Raw genomic sequence first — 22,392 nt, 5'->3', positions numbered from 1 at the left:
ACGTTTTTGAAAGCTTTTGCACATCTCAGCCATGATCTTCAGGCCTCCTATACTTTGATTCCAGCTGACTCTGCCTCTATTGCCACCAAATCACTCTTCTGTCAGCAGTACATTGTGTTCTATGACTTCATGGAAGTGTTTTTTTATCAGCGAAACACTCTTAAGTCTCCATGGAAAATTTATGGGCTCCTATTTGTCTCTCTTCAGCGCCGTGACACTTTTTCATGACTCAGCTGAAAATAATCTCTCTGTGCTCTGGAGTTTACCATCCCACCGACACAGTGACATTTAGAATTAGTTATGTTTAAGTCAGTATCCCATGATGTACATTTCTTTACAGATCCCTGGAGTCTTCAAGTAGAGCCAGTACAGAACACATTGCTTACACCCAGCAGTAAGCATACACGTGTTCTTAGTAAATGAAGGGTCAATCAAGATGAATATATGAGACTTTCAGTAATGAAGAAACACACAAGTGAAACTGAGAAGTTTGTTCAATAGCTGAAGGGGTCAAATGTCCAGGGATTTGATGGGGATGATAAATCAAATTTTTTTTCCATCGTCCAGAAATGCTGCTAATTTCTAGACTTGTCAGAATGTTATTTGTAGAGAATAACATTATCCCTCTATTCAATAGAGAAAGGAATAATTGAAACTTAAAAGAGCATGATGTCATCTCTTGTCTGAACAAATAAGACGAGGAAATGGAAAATTAAAGTTAAGTTTATTTTGGACATGTGTGCGTGTATATGTATGTAGCTTTGGTTTTGCCGTATGTCAGGCAAAATTGGCATCTGAGCTGGATGATTTTATTTATCGTGAAGTAATCTCCATTTCATGGCCAATGTGACTACACAGTGGACTCTGCTACCTCCTCTTTTCATATAAATACACAACATGAAGAATGGTTGATGTAGATGAGGATTTGTGGAAATGGAAGTGATGAAATGTTCTACGAGGCATTCATCTCCATGCCAAGCATATTTGGAATCCTGTCTCTAATAATTCACAGTGGCCACACCCACTTTCAGATCTTTAAGTAAGTGGAAGATAACTTAAGCAGGAAATTAACTTTTAACTCCAAACTGCTTTTCCTCAGCCATCTTTGCAACTCAGTTTTATTTGTATAAAACCCACATTATGTTTAAAAATTGAAATATTTCATCCATCTGGATAAATTTGAATTCTCATTCCTCGTAGCTTTCATTTCATCAGGCAAAATATTTACTCTTCCTGGGCTTTGGCTAATTCAAAAACCACAGAGACAATTACAGATCCTTTGTTCAGCATGGTGAAGGCACAGCAAGGAAGGGGATAAGTTATCTAAGGTCTCCTTTCATCTTCCACAACCTCCCATATAGACAAGGGCACTTCAGGAGGCACGTGGTACAGGGGCATTCTGGCCAAATCACTGAGCTGTATAGTACTGTTTGACTTAGACAATACCAGATGTGTGCAACCTATTTTTATGTTTTCTAAGACAGAAAGAAAAAGTTTTCTCGCTTAATAGTTGTGTTTTTTTTTTTAATAAAATCACTGAAAAATCCAATAATATAATTATTTCTCTTGACTGCCAGAGGCCATTCTGTCTCCAGAGCCCAGCCTTCATGTGTGTTTTCAGTACATAAGTCTTTCATTCTCCCTTATCTAGGGAGAATCAGATAGACTCTTTATACTCAAATGACAGTATTTTTGGAGATACATTTTCACTCTTACAGTGTTTTCCAAGACAGAATACCTACTTCATCTTCATCACCTGGATTTATTTAAGTGAGGTGTATGCTTATCAATGAAGGTTGGATAGTTCTGAACACCATGCCGTCATTTAGTCATAACTGTTAGGACGGTAGCTCCTCTCATCCTGTTTTACATTCTCTGGTCTTTGTCAACTGTTGTCTTGGTTACCTGTGGCAAACTGAGGGCTGGGAATATTGAGTAGAAAATTTCAGAAGCAAACAATTCATAAATTTAAAAATGAACATTGTTCTGATGGTGGTGACTTATGATCACTTGGCTTCGTCTCCAGGGGGTGTGGCTCACTCTACTGCCCTTCACATCTGTGCAGTTCATGTAATCTGGTTCCCGCTCACTAATATGTCATCTTGGTTATCAGACACGCTGCCGTGGTATCACCATGCGCGCATTCAAGTTACTCTGATGTAGAAGCCCAACAGGAGGCCACGAGGCCTGCATCATTCATTTCCCTTTATTGTATCACGAGGGAACATCACTGTATCTCACTATCCTATATAATAAAATACAATATTTGGAGACAAAGGGTCCAGATGCATACAGCCTCAATTATCATCTGTTCTGTCTCACTATCAATCGCTGTTGTTGCTGTCACTTCAGTAGAGTTGTGTACAAATAGAAAAATAGAGCATTTATAGAACTTGGTGCTTTCAGAAACACTTGGGGTCTCAGAACACACACCTGGCAGACAGGGGAACGTGCTCCTTTTAAAAACTGCTTTGTCAGAGTCAGAGGGGACACAAACGCCACAAGACGACCCACAGAATCAACTAACCCACACCCATGGGGGCTTAGAGAGACGGAAGCACCAACCAAAGAGCATGCATGAGCTGGACCTAGGTTCCTCCACACATATTTAACCAACGGGAAGTTTGATCTTCATGCTGGTCCCCTAGTAAGATGAGCGGGTGCTGTCTATGATGTGGACTCTGTTGTCTGCATGTTCTCACTTCCCCTAAGGGCTGCCTGGCCTCAGCGGATGAGGATGAGCTCAGTCCTTACGTGACTTGATGTGCTGGGGTGGGCTGGTGGTGGTGTGGCTCCATTTTTCTGAGGAGAAGGGGAGGGAGGATACGTGGAAGAAGGTGGGAGGGAGGGACCCAGAAGAGAGGAGGAAGGGGACTATTATTCAGGATTAAAGTAAATATATAAATTAAGCAAAAATTTGGAAAAAAAATTAAAACTGCTTTGTGACTTTCAGCGGTAACAGCATAATTATCAAGGAGGCATATGGGATCACTTCACACATATGCACACAGTTTCAAATGACCATAAATGCCACTGCTTAAAATGCTCTCAAAATAACTAGCTAGCAGCTGTTGCTTGCTTGTACATTTTAACCAGCACAGCAGGCTAGCCCGAGGGACAGCAATACCTGCGTTTCTTGCCCTGAAGTTCCTTATGTCCGTGGTTACAGTCTCTCGCACATCTCTCTGGAACACGTTTCAGAAAGAAGTGTGCACTGCAAGGTATACCACTGACATTTCTGCTCCTATAGAATCGCCTAGCATGAAAATTTCATCTATGTGGGCTCAGAGACAATGCAGCCAGTCCTGATGTGACCTGATAGACTAGGATCAGATGGAAGGGGAGGAGGACCTCCCCTATCAGTGGACTTGGAGAGGGGCATGGAGGAGAAGAGGGAGGGTGGGATTGGGAGGGGACGAAGGAGGAAGCTACAGCTGGGATAAAGAGTGAATAAACTGTAATTAATAAAAAAAATAAAATTTAAAAAGTGCATAGTTACACTTACAGTTTAGGAGCTAACTAACTGTAGACTAAAAGCTATCCTCTATTTTTATTGTGAGCAGCTAGGTAGTTCTGGCGTGTGTGCTTGTATGTGTGTGTGTGTACTCCTGCTTCTGTGACACTTGTTTTCAATGACTTTTTATTTACCATTAATTAGTTAACAAAATTAAATTGAAAACTTGTAAGTGGCAGCTGTGAGCAGATGACATTCCGAGGGCAAGAGTTAAATCACTAGTGTGATATGATTTCACTGAGACCCCAATTATTACCAAATCCTTTCCTCATGCCACTCCCTGTCTGCTTCTTTGCCTGATTTCTCTCCCTGCATCCCCTTCTGTGTCCTACCCTTTGACTCTGATTGCCTTCTGTGCTCATGCATCCCCTTACTTCCTGTTTCTCCTTTCTCTTTGCTCCTCCCATTCTCGCTGTTGATTTTTCCTGCTTCTTTTCTGTTCCCTCTCCCTACTGGAGTGTTTGCTCTTCTGAAACCACACCCACACATGGGATCACGTCTGTGGCCATTCCTTACCGGGACGAAGACGTGGGCTCAGTGGTCTGTCTTTGGACTCGAGCGTGTCTGATTAAATGTCCCTTCAAAGCAGTCTGCACTTCTGCTGGGATGTCAGGGGAAGTGTGGCTGATTTTTATTGCAGGCTCAATAGCTTTTGGTGCTGGCTTTTCATTTTCTTCAACCTCTTTTTTCTCTTCAGTCTCAAAAACTTCAGTTGGAGCACGTGACATGCTTTGAGGAAGGGCACTGACAGTGGGGGCCACAAGTTTGCTCTTCCAGCATGGCCAGCATAACTTCCAGAAGACGAAAAGGGAGACAACCAACAAGGCCAGCCCACAGAAGCTTACAACAACTGCTAACAGGCTGACTGAAATATCTGGAAAAAAAAAAATCACAACAGAAAGCACTATCAATAGACATTATAAATAAAAAGCAGAAATAGTGACAAAGTGATTAAGATAATGTGGGGAATTGAAAAGTTTCATCATATGAAAAATTACCAGCTGAACTCAGGAAACACAAGTCATATCCAAGCATACCACAAGGGATTCAAGATTCTGTAAGTCAAGGTTGCCAACTTGCCTCCTGCTACAAAGTCAGGAAGTTAAACCCTGAAGCTGTTTATGAAAGAAAAGAAACTATTTGTTTCCTTTTTGATTCAATGATCTCCTTTCCCTGTCTATTTAGAGAATAGCATTAAGTACTAGTCTAGCTTTCTGTGCAATAAGTGATGACACCATGCTATGAGCAGACTTTCAAACTCTGTGTTTTCTAATAAATTTGTATACATGCACTTCTAAGTTACTATGCAGGTGATTTTAATAAATGAATTGGTCTAGCATCTGAATGTGCCTTCCTAAAGCTCTTTTTTTTTTTTTTTTTTTTTTAATTTTAACTCCCAAGGCAATGTCACCAGGATATAACAGTTAACTTCAATTACCTTGCCTGAATTTGGAACTGCCTAAGAGATTATAAGGCACACTTCTCGGCATGCCTATGGGCATTTCCAGACAAGGCTAAAACTTCGAATACTGCCATCCTTTAATATAGTTGCTCACATTATGGTGAGCCCAATCATAAAATTATTTTGTTGCTACTCTGTAACTGTAATTTTGCTACTGTTAGGAATCATAATGTAAATATATGATATTCGGGATATCTGATATGCAACCCCTGTGAAAGGGTTGTTTGAACACCCCCCTAAGGGGGGTCGAGACCCACAGGTTAAGAACCACTGACCTAGACTCTGAATGACACCGGCTCATAGTCTGGAGATGCAAATAAATAAATGGGAAAGAAAGGAAAAGTCAGGTGATGTCTAACATCGCATTGTCTGCTTCTTGCCCCATCATGATGGACTGAAGAAACAGAGTAAAGCATTCCATTCCTCAAGTTGTTCTCTCAGATACTATATTCACAACAACGCAACGGTTGCTAATGCATAGAAGATACAGCCTCTGAGAAGGAGAGTGGGTCATGAGGGGAGAGCCTTCATGAATGAGATTACTGTGCCCTTTAAGATAGGTCCAAGGGAGCTCTTTTGTCTTTCTACCACATGAAGATTCAGAAGGTAGTTGCTACCTATGAACCAAGCAAGAATAGGGCTCAGCTGCAATACGTTTCCTTCAAAATGCACGGGTTAGAACTTTAATTCTTCGATGCCAGTGTTGAGAGACAGGACCTTGTGGGAGGTGGGCAGGAGATAAGGGTGGGGCCTTCAGGAATGGTTCCACTATAACTCTGGAGTTTTACCTCTTTTGGGACTAGACTAACGGGTTTGAGGGTGGTTTGTTAAATAAGGCTGCTCCGTGCTTTGCATCTTCAAATGTCTATCATGAGCTGAAGCAGCAAGAGGCCCTCACTCAGTGGAGGCAGACTTATCAGCTTCCAGGAGGATGAGTCAAGATGAACCTCTTACCTTCATAAATTATCCAATCTTAGGTATTCTCCAGTGGTAAAAGAAAACAAAGACAGAATCTCATGAGCTACTGAATCTGCCAGTAACTTAATCTTGAATTTCCCAGCCCACAGACTATGAGAAACAAATTTCTGTTTTTTTTTATATGCTGCCCAGTTAATACTATTTTGCAATAGCAATCTGAGTAAGCTAAGAAAAACTATTATTCAGGAATTTTGAAATATCCCTATTAAATAACTCTACCATGAATATATGCATATCATGTGAACATGATTGAAATACAATGTAAAAGTTCAGGCTGAATAAATAAATAAGCAAAGGAAAAAAAACCAATAAATTTTCCTTTAGAAGAATTCTAAGAAATTTATGTATACAGTTTATATTCCAGGAGAGAGTATAACTCCTCACTTCTTTGGTGTGGGCTGCGCACCCTCACAGTGACATTCTCTCCAAGAGTACTACTGACAGAGATGGTGATGGAAGTTGACAGTGATGAGCTGTGGTCACAGTAAGCAGCCTTGACATGGAATAATGGAAGAGGTTCTTTGCTTCCGTAGTCATCATGCCTCATACCAGCAGCTCAAGTTTAATCACGACAAAAAAAGAATCAGACAGGTTTCAAGAAACAGACAGTCTGAGAAAATGCAACCATCCCTTCTACAGACCATCAAGGACAACCACAAAAGTTCTGGAAAAATATTCCAGCCAAGGGGCATCTAAGCAGGTCTTAAATGAGCCACAAACATGGAGTAAATCATCTTGGATAGGGTCCTGGAATAGAAAAAGACCATTAGCCAAAGGTGAAGAAAATCTCAAAGAGAAAGGTATGGACTTTAGTTAGTCTCCCAATACCATTCTGTGAATAACAATGTGTCATTACAATGTAAGGCGTAAGTATTAGGAGAAGTTGGGCATGGATATGGTGGGAGCCTATTCTATGTTATTTTTCTGTAAGTCTTAAACTGTTTGAAAACATGAAGTCTAAACAAATAAAAATTAATCTTCCCATTTCCCATTTTTATCTTTCTAAAGTGACCCAAATCTGCCACATGGCATTATAACATTATTAAAATTTTGAATGTCAAATAGATTCTCAATAAAGGACAATTTTTCTAGATTTGATTAACCTTATACTTTTTTATTACCAAATTTATTTATGCTCAATATCAAATATAAATCCAATTTCTTCTGTTTGTTTTAAGTAAGAATGTTAGGAATATATCGTAGACTGATTGTGCCTCTCTCTTATCCCCTTCTAAATTTATATCTTTATGTAATAAGAGTTAATGCTTCAAAATATGACTATATTTGAGAACGGGGACTTTTGGTAATTATGATAAAATCAAGTCATATGAACCAGTCTTCCTTCATTGACTCTTCTATGTAAAGAGAAGAGTAAGTACACAGACAGAAAATCTCATGAAGGCATAGGGACAGTGATGGCCACCACTGGCTGTCTCAGGGTTTCTCTTGCTGAGATAAAACACCATGACCAACCAAAGTACAAGCTGGACAGGAAAGGGTTTATTCAGCTTATACTTCCATATCGCTGTTTATCATTGAAGGAAGTCAGGTCAGTAACTCCGACAGGGTAGGAACCCAAGAGGCAGGAGGAGTTTCCTGGCTTGCTCATCTTGCTTTCTTATGGAACCCAGGACCACCAGCCCAGGGACCATCGCCTACAACCCTTTGAGACCTCCCCCATCAATCACTAATTATGAAAATTCTCCACAGACTTGCCTGCAGCCTGATCTTATGGAGTCATTTTCTCAATTGAAGATCCTTCTCTGAGATAACTATAGTTTGTGTCACACTGACATAAATCTAGCCCTTACATTTACCAAATACAGAAGCCTCAGAAGAACTCAGCCCTGCCAATAGCTTGATCTCACACTGCAGCTTCCTAGATGGTGAAGTAAGTTCCTGTTGTTCAAGCCTTTAATTCTGGAGTATATTTTTTTTGGCAGTCCTAGTACACTAATACCGAATATCTCCAAATTCCTTTAAACACTGTTGTGAATACAATATGTCATGGTCATATTTCTTAGAATCGACCACTGATACTACCTGGATATGTATGTCCAAGTCCGGCATTTATAAAATCCTAAATATTTATAATTACATAATATTGTTTTAATATAAATCATTTACTGCATAATTCTTCCTTCAATTTGCCTTTTTATCCGGAAATGAGTTCTAATTTCTTGTTGATGTAATTTTTTATAATAATCCATCTGAACACACACACATATATATCTTAAGCCCAGTGTTTGGGAATGTAACATAGATAGATTGAGCATCTTTCTTCTTATATGAATATTTGTGACTGATTTTTCTAAGGCAAAAGTCTCAAAATAGAATCGCTCGGTCAATTGTAGACATATTTAGTTCTACAAGATATTTTCGTAGTTCCAAAATGAGCCCCAAACTTGTAAAAGGGGCACCATATGGGTTTATAAGTTTCTACAATTTTAGAGAAAAATTGTCTCTTTTCACTAATCTCCTAAAGCTTTGTTTTCTCCTGACTGAAATGAGAGGTCATTCTAAAAGTGAAGCTTTTTTCCATTTTTTTTTTTTACTACTACCTAGTTATGAAAATAAACTATTTGACATGCTGTGCCATATGGGCATTAATATTTTCCTTAATTTTCTTTATGCTTACTGGAGCAACCGCTGAGTGCTTCCTATTTGTATCCTATTGATAAGGAGGGCTTTATTTAACATTCTAGAGCTTATTTTTTTACTGTTTTATTACTCATTATTATTATTATGAGGAAAAGAGGAAAACATGAGATTAACGTGCTTTCTGTCTATTGACTATACTTTAAAAGAGAGTAAAGTTAATGATGACATGTGCTATGGTTCTAAAAAACTTCCTAAGGTTCATTGCTTGGAAACATTATTGCCAAAGCAGCAGGATTGCAAAATGGGACCAAATAAGAGGTGCTGTAGTCATGAGGGACCTGGTTTAATACTGGACTGATGCCTTCCCAAGATTGGTTAGTTACTGAAGGATAACTGTAAAGCTCGTGAACTCCGGCCCAGCACAAAGGCCCTTGATATCAGACTTCTGATCCTTAGAACTATGAAAAAAGGCTGTCCCACAGAGGTATCCTTGGTATTCACACATATTCACTTCAGTTAAGAGCCTTTTGGAAACCCAAGTACAGTTTCCATTTTTCTTTTATTATTTTTCTTTCCCAGATATCACGTCATTTGGAAATCATCAAATACTTCTGTGAACCACCAGGACATTTCTAATAATGATAAGCTATGCTATCAGCACAAACAGGACAGCAAAAGCTAACAAGTCTTGTTCTCGTCGCTGAGGTGTATACTCATGCCACGTCTTTCACTCTCTCATCCCTCTAGATAAATCCAAATTTCTTAGGACATCCGATGGTGTCTGTGCTTCTGCTTCTGGCTATGGGTCCAGCCTCACTATCTGTTCCTTATTCCAACCAAGGTTCCTTTGTCATGGTCTTTACTTTAGAGGCGTCCTACAGTTTCTGCCTCATGCACACCCACTGGGCACTAACATTGTAATTATGAATTGGCCTGTCATATCATTCTTTTATCACAAATTCCTAAAATATAATGTATTTGAAAATATTTTCATTTGGATGTCAGCTGTCAATATGGCATGTGCTACCTATGATATTATCCAGAAAGCAAACATTGTAATGGAGGTTTTGCTTTCTTCGTAAACTCAGTTATGTCGTGTAAATAAATGTATGTTTGTTTGAATGCCAAGTGTGGGATTTTAGTTCCACAGCTGTTAACTGTCTCATTGGAGGCACGGCTTTCGTCTGCCGTGTGCGGCAGGGAGAAGGGTGTGGTCCAGTGGCACGGAGAGGGGCGTGGTCCAGCAGCATGGAGAAGGGCGTGGTCCAGGGCTCTGAGGATATAAATTGAGAGCCCAGAAAGAATTGGTGGGTGCAGTGTTGGTGTGTGCTGTGTAGCAGTCTGGAGAGACCCAAGAGGTGGACAGTGTGGCAGTTTGGAGCAGACAGACAGGGAGAAACACTTCAGGACTGCTAGCTGCATTTGCTGTTGAAGGAGATTGGTAGAGTCTGAGAATAACCCATCGACCCCAAACAGTTGGGAGAAGTAAAGGGGTCCATGCCCCCTCTCCCCACTAACCTTTTCTCTCCTACCTAGGGTTAAAGGGAGATAGAGGCATAAATACCCCAAATAAAGTTGAGGCTCTCTGATCGCCTTCCCCTGGGGGGTGCAGCTTTGCCAGGCCACAGAGGAGGGCAATGCAGCCAGACCTGATGAGACCCGATGGGCTAGGGTCAGATGGAAGGGGAGGAGGACCTCCCCTATCAGTGGACTAGGGGAGAGGCATAGGGAGAGAAGGGGGAGGGAGGGGGGGACTGGGAGGAGACGAGGGAGGGGGCCACAGCTGGGATACAAATTGAATAAATTGTAATAAATGATACTAATAAAAAAGAAAAGAAAGAAAGAAAACGCACACTACAAAACAAACACAGCACTATTATCTGTGAGCGCATACATACCTGGGATCACTGTAGGCCCTAATAATATACAGGGTTAATTAGCTAATGGCGAGTCAGGTAAGTTACTAGTTGCTACAATTCACAAACTCCTTTTCAGTTTTATGGATAAAGGACTGTGAGTTCACTCGTGTTTCCCTTCTCCAGGCAGTCTTGTCTTACCAACACTCCTGCCACTTGATCCTTCAGGCTGGAGACACGCTTATTCATTCTTCTAGGTTCAGTGCCAAAAAAAAAAAAATGTGGAGTTATTGAAAACATGCATTGGCAGTTATGTGACTGCTAGGTCTTCCATCGTGACAAAACATCTTCAAATGAAGGGAGGTTTCTTTTGTCTCACAGTCTCAGAAGGGTCAGCCCATGGCTGCTGGGCCCCATGTGCTTGAGTAAAACACCGTACAGGGGAAAGCATGTGAGTCCTTCACGGTACACGGGAAGTAGAAAATGATAAGGGGCTCGGGGCTCAGGGCTCAGATACAGAAACCCTCCAAAAGCTAGGAGTGGTAGCTCAGGTCTATAATCCCAGCATTCAGGAAGCTGAGGAAGGAATGACACAGGAGTTCAAGGAAGCCTGAGCTAGACAGTGAGATGCTGACTCAAAAACTGCACATACACACACACACACACACACACACACACACACACACACACACTCGTTTCCCAATAACACAGGCTGAGTGGCCTTCTTTCTCCAGCTGCACCATACCTACAGCAGTTTCTACCACATTCCAAAACGGTATCACCAACGGGAGATTCGGTATATAACACAAGTTCGAGGGGGACATTTTAGATTCAAACCTTTACATTTAAAGAGCTTCTCCAGAGTCTGCTGATTTCAAGGTGGCTAGATGGCTAAGGGGTTATTTGGAAGGATTATGCAGAAAGCCTTCTTCGAGGAAAACAGAAGCACACACCTGTCTTGCGGCACCATGCACACACTGGCATAGCTATCTATTTTACCGCAGTGAAACTTTGAGGACATTACTTATGTACAAGTACTAAAAGTGAGAGTAAATGCTTATTGCTAAGGTCATTATGACTTAATACTTTACAACAAAATTAATTCAGAGAAGTACTGTCATTGAAGGAATAAATGAAGATCTAGAAAAATTTTAAATAATATTTTTTTCTCTTTTTTAAATTTTTTATTAATTACACTTTATTCACTTTGTTTCCCCCCTGTAGTTCTCTCCCTCTTCCCCTCCCAATCCTTCCCTTTCTCCCCCTTCTCCACACATGCCCTCCCCAAGTCCACTGATAGGGGAGGTCCTCCTCTTCTTCCTTCTGATCCTAGTCTATCAGGTCTCATCAGGAGTGGCTGCATTGTCTTCTTCTGTGGCCTGGTAAGGCTGCTCCCCCCTCAGAGGGAGGTGATTAAAGAGCAGGCCAATCAGTTCATGTCAGAGACAGTCCCTGTTCCTATTACTATGGAACCCACTTGGACACTGAACTGCCATGGGCTACATCTGTGTAGGGGTTCTAGGTTATCTCCATGCATGGTATTTGGAGTATCAGTCTCAGGAAAGACCCCTGTGCTCAGATTTTTTGATTCTGTTCCTCTCCATGTGGAGTTCCTCTCCTCAATTTTTATAATTGTGATTATAATTGTGAGCTGATGCAGGCTTTTTAAAAAAATTAAAATGCAATATTTCAGCATGCTTAAGTACTGATGAAGGGAATCATTTATTATTTATTTTATTTTTTAATATTAGTTACAGTTTATTAACTTTGTAGCCAAGCTGTATCCTGCTCCCTCATTCCCTCCCAATCTCACCTTCCCTTCCTCATCTTCTCCCTGTCCCTTTCCAAGTCCACTGATAGGGAAGGACCTCCTCCCCTTTCTTCTGACCCTTGCTTATCAAGTATCTTTAGGACTGGCTGCAAAATCCTACCCTGGGGCCTAGCAGGGCTGCTCCTCCCTCGGGGTGAGGGGGAGGTCAAAGAGCCAGCCATTGAATTCATGTCAGAAATAGTCCCTGTTCTCCTTACTAGGCTACTGAGCTACCATGGGCTACATCTGAGCAGGGGTTCTAGGTTATATCCATACATGGTCCTTGGTTGGAGATACAGTCTCATAAAAGACCCCTGTGCCCAGATATATTTGGTCCTTGTGGAGCTTCTGTCCTCTCCAGGTCATACTAACTCCCTTGATTACTATCGCTCTGTAGTACAGCTTGAGATCAGGGATGGAGATACCTTCAGATGATCTGTTGTTGTACAGGATGGTTTTGGAAATTCTGGTTTTTTTGTTTTTCCACATGAAGTTGAGAATTTTTCTTTCAAGGTCTGTAAAGAATTGTGCTGGCATTTTGATGGGAATTGCATTGAATTTGTAGATTGCTTTTGGCAGGATGGTCATTTTCACTATTTAATCCTACCGATCCATGAGCACAGGAGAGCTTTCCATCTTCTGAGATCTTCTTCAATTTCTTTCTTCAGACACTTGACTTTTTTTTTTTAATATTTTTTTCGCTTGCTTGGTTAGAATCACACCAAGGTACTTTATGTTAGTAGTGGCTATTGTGAAGGGTGTTGTTTCCCTAATTTCCTGAAGAATGCAGGGAATCATATGAAAGAAGGGGGAGTTAGTAAGATCTGGAGAGGACAGGAGGAAAGAATGCTGGTGTGATAATATATCTTAGGGCAGGAAAAGTAAAAAGTTCTTGTTTAGAACTATTGTTTTTTCCATTCAATCGTCAATTAATTTGGGATGGTCTTTGGCAGTGGTTTTCAACCTTCTTAATGCTGCGACCCTTTTAGTACATTTCCTCATGTGGTGATCCCCAGACATAAAATTATTTCCATTGCTACCTTGTAACTGCAGTTTTATAGAAGAACAATGTCTCAGTTCCTAAGATCATTGGAAATATGTGTTTTCAGACAGTCGCAGCCCACAGATTGAGAACTGTTGGTCTATGGATGATTAAGAGAATGGAGAAATAGAAACAAGGGACTGTAGAGAAAGGAGAAGAAGGATACATAGAAAAAGCACGGTGTTCTTGGGCAACCATCTGCCTGCTTCAGAAATCTGGAAGCCATGGCTGCTTCTGTGTAAGGGTCAGCTGGAGCTCTCTGTGAGTGGGGCTTTTGGTTGTTAAGCTGCATGACTTCCCAGGAGAATGTGATAAATTCTAAGGGCATAGGTGCTTATATTTATGAAATAACTCAGGCCTAAGTGTGCTCCTGTCCTCAGTAGTAGGGGACTCATATGAGGATATGAGGACAGAGGCTAGTGGGTGGGAGAGTCCGAGTACAAAGCCTGAGAGTCGGAATATTTAAATTTGTCAATCAGTGCTGTTCATCCCGTGGCTCAAGTTTGGGTGAGATCACTAAAGAAGGGAGGTGAGGAGGAGAAGGGGAGACCATTAAGCGAAAAGGCCTGGAGACTGTGCCTGGGGCGACAGCCTGAGCAATCAAGTGCCTTTGAATCAAGTCACTCACTGCAATGGGCAAATTTTAAGAGTAGACCTTCTGGATCTGAAGTTTTTAGTCTCCAAACAATTGAAAAGATTTCATTATATAACTGTCATCGTATTGTGTCTTTATAAGATTGGAGGTAAGTGAAGCTTGCAGAAATTAGATTAGGTTTCTAGACAATCCGATTAAAACTGCACAAGCTGTGGTTTGGGCACGTACATTTGAGTAACTACTGTTCTTTCACTACGTAGACACCTCTGTGTGACCGCGCATGTTCTAACTTATTCTTTATCATGTTGTAATACAGCAAAATAAAGCATTAGCATTCTGAAGAAAAGAAATGCTCTAGGAAGGCATGTCTCTTCAGAAAACTTCAGATAAGTGGAATCTTGATGAAGACCAACTGGTAGTTGGTCTCCACATTTCAAAGTTTGGCATTCATTATGGCTTGTGAATGCGTCAGGTCTGACTGCCTTCGACACACGCAGCTGGAAGTAACAGCCTGGAAGGGCATATACCGAGTGTCATGCCCTCAACTCAACAGCTGCTGCTTGATTAATACTATTTCTACAGGTGTCTTTCTGACTTATTTTAGTTTTTTTTTTTTTTCCTTTATTTTGTTGAGGGAGAGCAACTGCATACTTAAACTGCATACAAGGACAGACTCAGAGACACCGAGGAGTTTTTGCTCACTGGCCTGTTTCTTGTTCCCAGTTTTCCATGGGAAGCTACCATGCCCACATCCCAGGCATCTGAATGAAAATATCCAGGGAGAGGGAGGATAACGGCCTACCTTACCATGGTTTTGGAAGATACTGCCTTAGTATTTGGCACATCAGACTTCTGCTCATTTTCTAATGTTCCCATCTTCACAATTTAGTCAGAAGGACACCCCTCAGGCTCAACTGAGCACAGAGAGTTTCATACCCAGGAAGGAAAGGGGATCTGAAGACTGGCAAGCAAAAACTGTTCTTCATTTCTGCATTAGATATGTAATACAATCAGCATGCCCTTGCACTGAGCCTCTGAGGAGTTCCATTTTAATTTCATTTCCCCTTGCCCTTCCTTTGAGTTACAATAAATGAAAAAAAGTTTGCATTAATACCATACTTAACTGACGATAAAAATGTGTACTTTAAAATATTTCCTGTTGCTGAGGTCACAGTATGTCAGTGATTCTCAAGCCAGTGGGTTACAACTCCTTTGGAGGAGGTCACATATCAGATATCCTACATATAAAATATTTACATTAGGATTCATCACAGTAACAAAATCACAGTTATGAAGTAGCAGTGAAATAATGTTATGGTTGTGGGGGTCACCACAACATGAGGAACTGTATTAAAAGGTCACAGATTTAGAAAGATTGAGAACTGATACAATATATATTAGTAGTTAGGGCTTATTAAAGTTTTTAACATCCAGGAAGCTACTGTGGGTGTGGTTTGCCTGCACTCAAACTAAAGTGTCTACATAAAAATCCATGTAAGATTTCAGTGTGAAAAAAATGTACTTCAACAAATGGTCATGACATCTCCACTAAGTTCTTAGTGGAAATTGGTAGTAAAGGTGATGAGTAAAATGTATTTGCCAACATTGCTAACATTCAACATTTTGAACAGAAAGCTACACAGAACAATGGCTAATGGATTTTGTATTAAGTTGAATTCCTTTTAGAAAGAAATGAAGCACCAATTCTCTCTGTGACACTGTCTGAAAAATGGCTAAAGAACAAGGACATCATGGATTCTGAATTAAAAACCTACTTATAAGAATCAGACTCAGAATTCTGGCTTTAAGGGTCAAGGTGTAGCTCAGTGGTTAGGAGTGTTTGCCCAGTATACACAAGACCCTGGATTCAGTTCTCAATATTGTGAAGGAAAGTATAAAGCTTTAACATTAATTCAAATTCTTATTTCTTTTTTACTTTCCCCTCTTGAATGTTTAGGAAAGCGATACATGATTTAAAAATCTGTTTAAATTTAAAAGATATCTTTCTCTATATATGATATAAAACTTTCATGTTATAAGAAACATTGGCCCGCCACACCTAAGGCTCAAGGAAACACTGCAGAAGAGAGGGCAGCCAGATGGTGAGAACCAGAATTTCAGGGAGTTTGCTGTGAGACTGTGTTACCTCAGAATGTCAGGAGCTACACCCTTAAAGTCTCACCAACATGGGTGCCTAAAACATGAGCTGAACACAGACAACAATGTACATGCTAAAGTGGACAGAGAAGAGTCTAGGAGGCCTTATCCCTACAGAAAGAACTACAAGTAACAGGAATTCTGGGAGCAGAAGAAGTAATAATAACACACCAATTGTTTATCTAATACCAAATCATCAGCCTGAAACCATGCATACAATAACACTATATAGACTGAACAGGTTCTGTTTAGGATTATACATATGTATATATGTGTACATATATCCATATAATAACAAATAAAGAAAAAAGAGGCCATGAATTTAGAAGAGAGTAAGGAAAGGTCTGTGGGAAGGTTTAGAGCAGAGCAGTGGTTCTCAGCCTGTGGATCATTCAGATGTATTAACAATTCCTCCTGAAATAAATTAGAAATCACAATAAAATTGAGATTATTTAGCCTATTGTTGCTATAATTCTAAGGGAAGACTAAAGAGAAGACAATAGCTAAACAAACAAACAAACAAACAAACAAACAAACAAACTGGTAGTAGTATTTCTTATTCATTGCTAATATAACAAATCTTTCCTTTCATCCTTCTATCCCAGAAGTTGATGCCAACATTATCATGGCAGAACTTCACAGAGGAGAAGAAGGAGGGGCTGGGGAGAGGCCAATGAGAATTAACTATCCCACAGAGCTGAGTGGAAGCGCCCCTGCCACTGCTCCACTCCCTTATATAAAATGAGGTAACACCATCAGAGCCCAGCACACGTTCTTCAAAGTACTTTAAATCATCCTTAGGTTTCTGGGAAGACCTGACATTTTTGTAAACGCTCTGTTGATAGCTGCCACACTGGCTGTTCAAAGAGTAATGACAAGAAGAGAAATCTGCACAAACTAGAGATGCACTCGTTTTCTGCCACCCAGTGGTGCGGAGCCCGTGGCTTGATGGGGCTGACTCTGCACTGAGCACACAGATAGGAAAATGCGTGCATATAGTTTTTCATAATAGTCTACTGGACCTACAGCCCTCTCAGTTCTTACAGCTGGGGGGGGGGGGTACTTGGGATACATTTGATACTATAAAGCAAAGAAAATCTATTGTTAGTAATAAGAAACTATATCTTCACAAAGGGATTAAATTTCTAAACTTGGTCAGAGCAACTGACACTGTACAAGTTGGAAGTGAGAAAGTATAATTTACTGACCTTTATCAAAACACTCATTATCGGGAGCATGAACCAATTTCAGAATCTCTGAGCAGAGGAATTTAGCTTCTTTGCATTGTCACACTATTTTCACTGTCTCACAATAATAAATCTTAGTAATAATATAGGCTATTGCTTTCTTAATTTGTCAAGAAAATATACAAGTCTGAGTTTTACTGATTTTTAAGAGTAACTAAAAATTAGAAAAAAAGAATTTATTTTGTTTAACTTTCTCCATTACACAGTTATCTATGAGCATACAAAAAGAGTCATATGTGAAATCGTATGAACTCAACACTAAATACACTAAAAACACAAAAATCCCTTACATTAGGTTGGAGAGATTGTTCAGGACCTAAGAGCACAGATTGCCCTTCTAAAGGACCTAGCTTTGGTTCTCAGCACCCACATAGCAGCTGACAGCCATTTGTAATCCCAATTGCAGGAGATATGAATCCTCTTCTAGCCTTTGTGGGCACTGCCTACACATGGTATACAGACATAACATGCAGGAAAAAAAAACAGCCTTACAAATAAAATAAAATAAAATAAAATAAAATAAAATAAAATAAAATAAAATAAAATAAAATAAAATAAAATAACAGCCTTACAAATAAAATAAAATAATAATCTTTTACATGATCTCGTTAATATGAATCAATTCTATTTAGACCAGAATGTGGCTAAATAGTTTTATCGGTACCTTCTCATATGCTACAGCCAACAGTATATAAAGGGTTAAAATTCCATGTTTACCAATATTTCCTGTAACAGCTAAGATTTAAGAAGCCTGGGGCTTTTAAATGCATTCATCAGTAACTACTTGTAATTTGTGATTAAAGTGTAAACTCTTTTTTTTTTTTTCCTGTTCCCTTTTGGCTTTTGTTTTCATATCTGCAAAATCGTGACTCCTGGTTAAGCTGGAATAACTAACAAAAGTTTTAATGATGGGTTTTTATTCCATCAAGTACTCTCTACTTAAGGAAAGTCACATGGCTTCCTTTATTTCTGGGAAGCATTAAGGAAGCCATTTTGTTCATTGAGCAAATTATCAAGTCTCTAGTATGTGTCCCAAATGCTTCCAGCACTGGGGCTGAAACAGTAATCCTATCAAAGTAAATCCAGAGAGTCCTGCTATGCTCTCAGTATATGCTTTCAGACAATAGCCATTGAGTGGCTCTGATTCATGACTTTTTTTTTTAATAATGGTACAAGAGATAAGTTAGAAATCATATTTTGAATTTGGAATGTTGACTTTTTCTCAAGTTAGCAATATTGTGATATTTGTCTGTAGGTTGAAGTAATGATTTGAGAAAGGGGTCAGACTTTCAGTTCAGTGGGCTGGGTTTATTAAGTCCACTTTAGACTTTTATTGGCAACCTCTGATTGGGCCACAACTTCATCATAACTCAAAGGACATCTCTTTCATACTGAGATTTCTAGTTTCCTAGAATTTCAACAAACTAAGTACACATACCATATGACACTTACTAAGTAAATATTTTTTGAGTCTTTAGAATGTATCCCAGATTTTTTTTAGGCATACACTTATGGACTTAACGTGAACATTAACTGTATCAATGCCGATTAGAAAGATTTTTGTTATGTATATGCTCAACAATACACTTTTAAATAACAGAATGAACTTGAAATAACTAATTTTTTAGAACCTGTGTTCCCGTATTAAAATTATAAAAAACAAATTTGAAACACTGATGAGTTAAATGCTTATTAAAATTTTTATGTTAAGGTTAACCGTCCACAGCTGTGGTGTTAGTGTGACTGTGAACTTGAATGGTCTTGATTAGAGGTGAATTTGGAGTTCTGACTTTCAAGCAATACAAGTTTCTTGAACTTAATAAACATCTAAGCAGCAATCAATAACTGGGCAGAAATGAGCCTAAAGCCAGTTAAAAATGATTATGTATACTATTGTAATGATTATATGTTAATTGTACTATAAAAACATTATTATGAACACTGTTATAATTATATACTATGAAATTATTATACACACTCTTATGATATTTATATATTATAATTATAATATGAAAGTTATTATGTACACTATGTACTATAAAATGATTATGGATACTATTATAGTATATCTTAGAAATAACACCAAGATGAAGCTGTCTTTGCATTTCCTTTAAGCTTTCTTGATTATGTCATGTTGTGCACTAAATGAATTTGTTGGGTATCATATCCATTTGGGGGGAGAAAATAGTCCATCCACGTTTTTGCTGTTGCTGTTGTTTTGTTTTTAAACTTCTCCCACATCTAATTTTCTAAAACTTCGTGGTACTATTGCTGTACTACATGGTGTTGTGTGTGGTAATGTTGCTTCATGTGATGACTTTCAGAAAGCATGTAAAAAGGGCAGTTGAGTTAGCATTAGCCACGACAGTCTAAGTACCCGAGTTTGACTGGCTGGACTGTGGAGCCTCAGAGGCTGCATCTCTGTCTTAGTGATACATGCAATTCCTAACTTCCTTACTGTAATGGCTTTCTGTGGGATTACATGAACCTTTCTTTCTCTTGCTATTACTGTGTGAAAAAATGAAGAGTGATGCAATTTCACATCTCAAGATTGTGACTGTACTGCAAATATAACACCACAAACTGGTTCTGTTAAAGGTGAACCACTACTATTTCAGGAAAAGTTACTGACATTCTCCTGCAGTCAACATCAATTATTGGAAAGGGCACACATTGTACTAAATTCTACAGAACAACATGAATCTGAGTGGATAACTGACACAATTAAACATTTAGCAGATAATCATTGAATCGTTGATATTGGCACACTCCTTTAAAAGTAGAGCAGTTTGCTTTTAACTGCTTTTCACAATTTACAAATGAAAAAGGCAGAGGACTCTTGTTTATCTTCATACATCATGTGTAATTTGTAGACTGTGCTTCTCTAGCGAGAGCTACTTTCTACGTTCACATATCGGACAGGATATCTCACTTTTATAGTAGTACCCATTTTCCTTAAAGAGAGAAAAATGTACTAACGATTGTTTTAGAGTCTTTTTTCTTCATCTCCCACCCCCAAATGAATGTCTTAGGAGAATTAGCGCTATCGTTATGCGCTACAGTGATTAGGGAAACCTCAGAACTCTTTCTCCATATTCCATACCATGGTTTACCTTGAATTTCACAATCACAAGTTTTGGACGGTTTAGAATCTAGTACTGTTACACTCTCCAGTGGTCATGCAATTTCCACACTGCTAGCCAAGGAGAGCCAGGAAACCACCTCTTGGTGTGTGATCACAAGGGCCAAGAAAGAATCAGAATTAGGAGTGATGTCCTGGAGGCATCAACTCTTAGTGACCATAAGGCATGCCCTTAGAGTTAAGTATACGCACTTCCTCCGCTCTGAGCCTAGGCTTAATGGTCACTTAAAGACATTTCAAGAAGGGCTTACTCACTTTCTTTACAGAGGCCTCTACAGTCCCAGCACTTTGATTCCTATTACATGTTTAGCATATCACACACAAGCACACAAACACAGGCACACTGTTTCAATGCCCCCTTCCGCTTCTTCAGCTTCACTTACTAGTAAGAGTCTAACACCCACTAAACAACAGAACTGACTTCTGGTTGTTGTTCACACATTCAACGAATGACTGCTCCCACCACACTGACAGCAGCAATAATGTATCATTCTGCCTCACGAGTCCCCGGTTCTGACAAGCTCAGACAACCCCCCTCTTCGCTTCTGCTGCCATCGCAGAGCATTTGAGAACCTTGGAGGCAGTCCATGTAAACAATTCGAAGACAACTCGAAGCTAAACCGAACCCAGTCCTGTCCCACCACACTCTCCCTTCCTTTGTCTAGCGCTCAGGGTGAACGGTGGCTGGCGGAGCAACCTTTCCTTCCTCTCCTGCACCTCTCTCCCAAGCCTGACTTTGCGTTTGTACTTACCTGTTGCCCTGGCTACCCTGAAGCCAGAAACCCTTGCCGGGAGACCAAACTGACCGGAGAAAATAAAGCGAATGCTACAAGACTCTACTTTAGGAGCCACTCCATCTCTTAAGGTGATCAAGTGACCCCAGGGTCACTCCCCAAGCCCTCTCCCCCGACATTTGCTTCCAAGGTTCTGGACCCAAGTGAGTAAGTAAGTGGAAGGGATTTAGAATCTCTTTTCCTTGGCAAGTGACCTGAGGGTCAGGTGTCAGTAACCCCAACGCTTTAGCCATTGTTGCCAAGAAACACTAGAAAACCATATATGCGTTATGAAAGGGCTTGGAAGCTTTGAAGAGCTGGATAGGTTGCATCCGAAAGTTACAGCTGAGGGGTCCTTCCTGCGTTTAGAGCCAGACGCATGCAGCGTGGTTCCTTGAGGCCAAGCGCGGATTCTCCCGCCAGGCTGGGTGGTCCAGCTGCGCCTGGCAGGACAAGCCAGGGCAGCGAGTCCCTGGGGCGCCGGGGCAGCAGGTCGAAGAGCGCGAGAGCCTCGTGGGAGCCGAGACCCGGGCAAGCCTGGCAGCCAGCCAGGAAGGCTGCCCCGAAGCCCTTACCTGTGCCACCTCCGCCCTGGCCGGCCCTGTCGGCGGGAAAGATGCCGGAGCACTTGTCCCACTCCACCTGGCCCGCGAAGCACAGCTCGGTGATGATGTGCAGAGCCTTCTGGCACAGGCTGCTCACGCCGTCCTCCTTGCGGAAACTCATCTTGGCTTCTGCTCGCAGCTTCTCGGCCGGCCGGAGGCTGAGCCCTAGGAGTTGCGAGTTGGCCCCATGGTGGCGGGCGAGGGCGCGGGAGGGCTGCGCGCGGAAGCGGCGCTGCTGCCCGCTTTGCGCCGGTCCGCGGAGCGCTGGGAGGCGCGCGGGGCTCAGCCGGGCGCCGAGCTGGGGCGGCGGCGCGCGGAGGGAGCGTCGCCTTCCCGTCGCTCGGCGGCGCGGCCAATGGCAGGGGGGCGCGGGCAGCGGTGGCACGGCCCCCACCTCCCCCCCCCGGCCCTCCCGCGGTTCCCACGCACCTCCCTGAGCCCCCGGCAAACCCCTTCCGCCTCCTTTTCAATCCAACTTTCCTACTCCCTGGTCTTTTCCCAGATTCCGCAGTGTTTCAAAAAGAAAGAAAGAGAAAGCCATAGCCCATTCTAGACCTGTTGATTTTTTTTTCTTTTAATTAAAAGTAACCAGAAGACAGGCTCATCCAAA

At 40.9% G+C, this 22,392-nt stretch overlaps 1 protein-coding gene across 1 annotated transcript in view; it reads right to left on the bottom strand.

Annotated features, from left to right (window-relative positions):
• Syt10 (synaptotagmin 10) overlaps positions 1 to 21,953 on the bottom strand; it is a 59,887-nt gene extending 37,934 nt beyond the window's left edge. The window contains exons 1-2 of the mRNA XM_055627077.1: positions 21,753 to 21,953; positions 4,031 to 4,388 (exon numbers count right to left, since the gene is read on the bottom strand). Coding sequence (XP_055483052.1) covers positions 4,031 to 4,388; positions 21,753 to 21,903 — 509 coding nt within the window. The 5' untranslated portion in view covers positions 21,904 to 21,953. The remainder of the gene's footprint in view (positions 1 to 4,030; positions 4,389 to 21,752) is intronic.
• Between the last annotated feature and the right edge of the window lie 439 nt (positions 21,954 to 22,392).

This window comes from Psammomys obesus, unplaced genomic scaffold (assembly GCF_907164565.1).
Source record: "Psammomys obesus unplaced genomic scaffold, mPsaObe1.curated_primary_1811, whole genome shotgun sequence".
NCBI lineage: Eukaryota > Metazoa > Chordata > Mammalia > Rodentia > Muridae > Psammomys > Psammomys obesus.
Note: the sequence above shows the minus strand (reverse complement) of the source record. Positions and strands in the feature narration are given on the sequence as shown.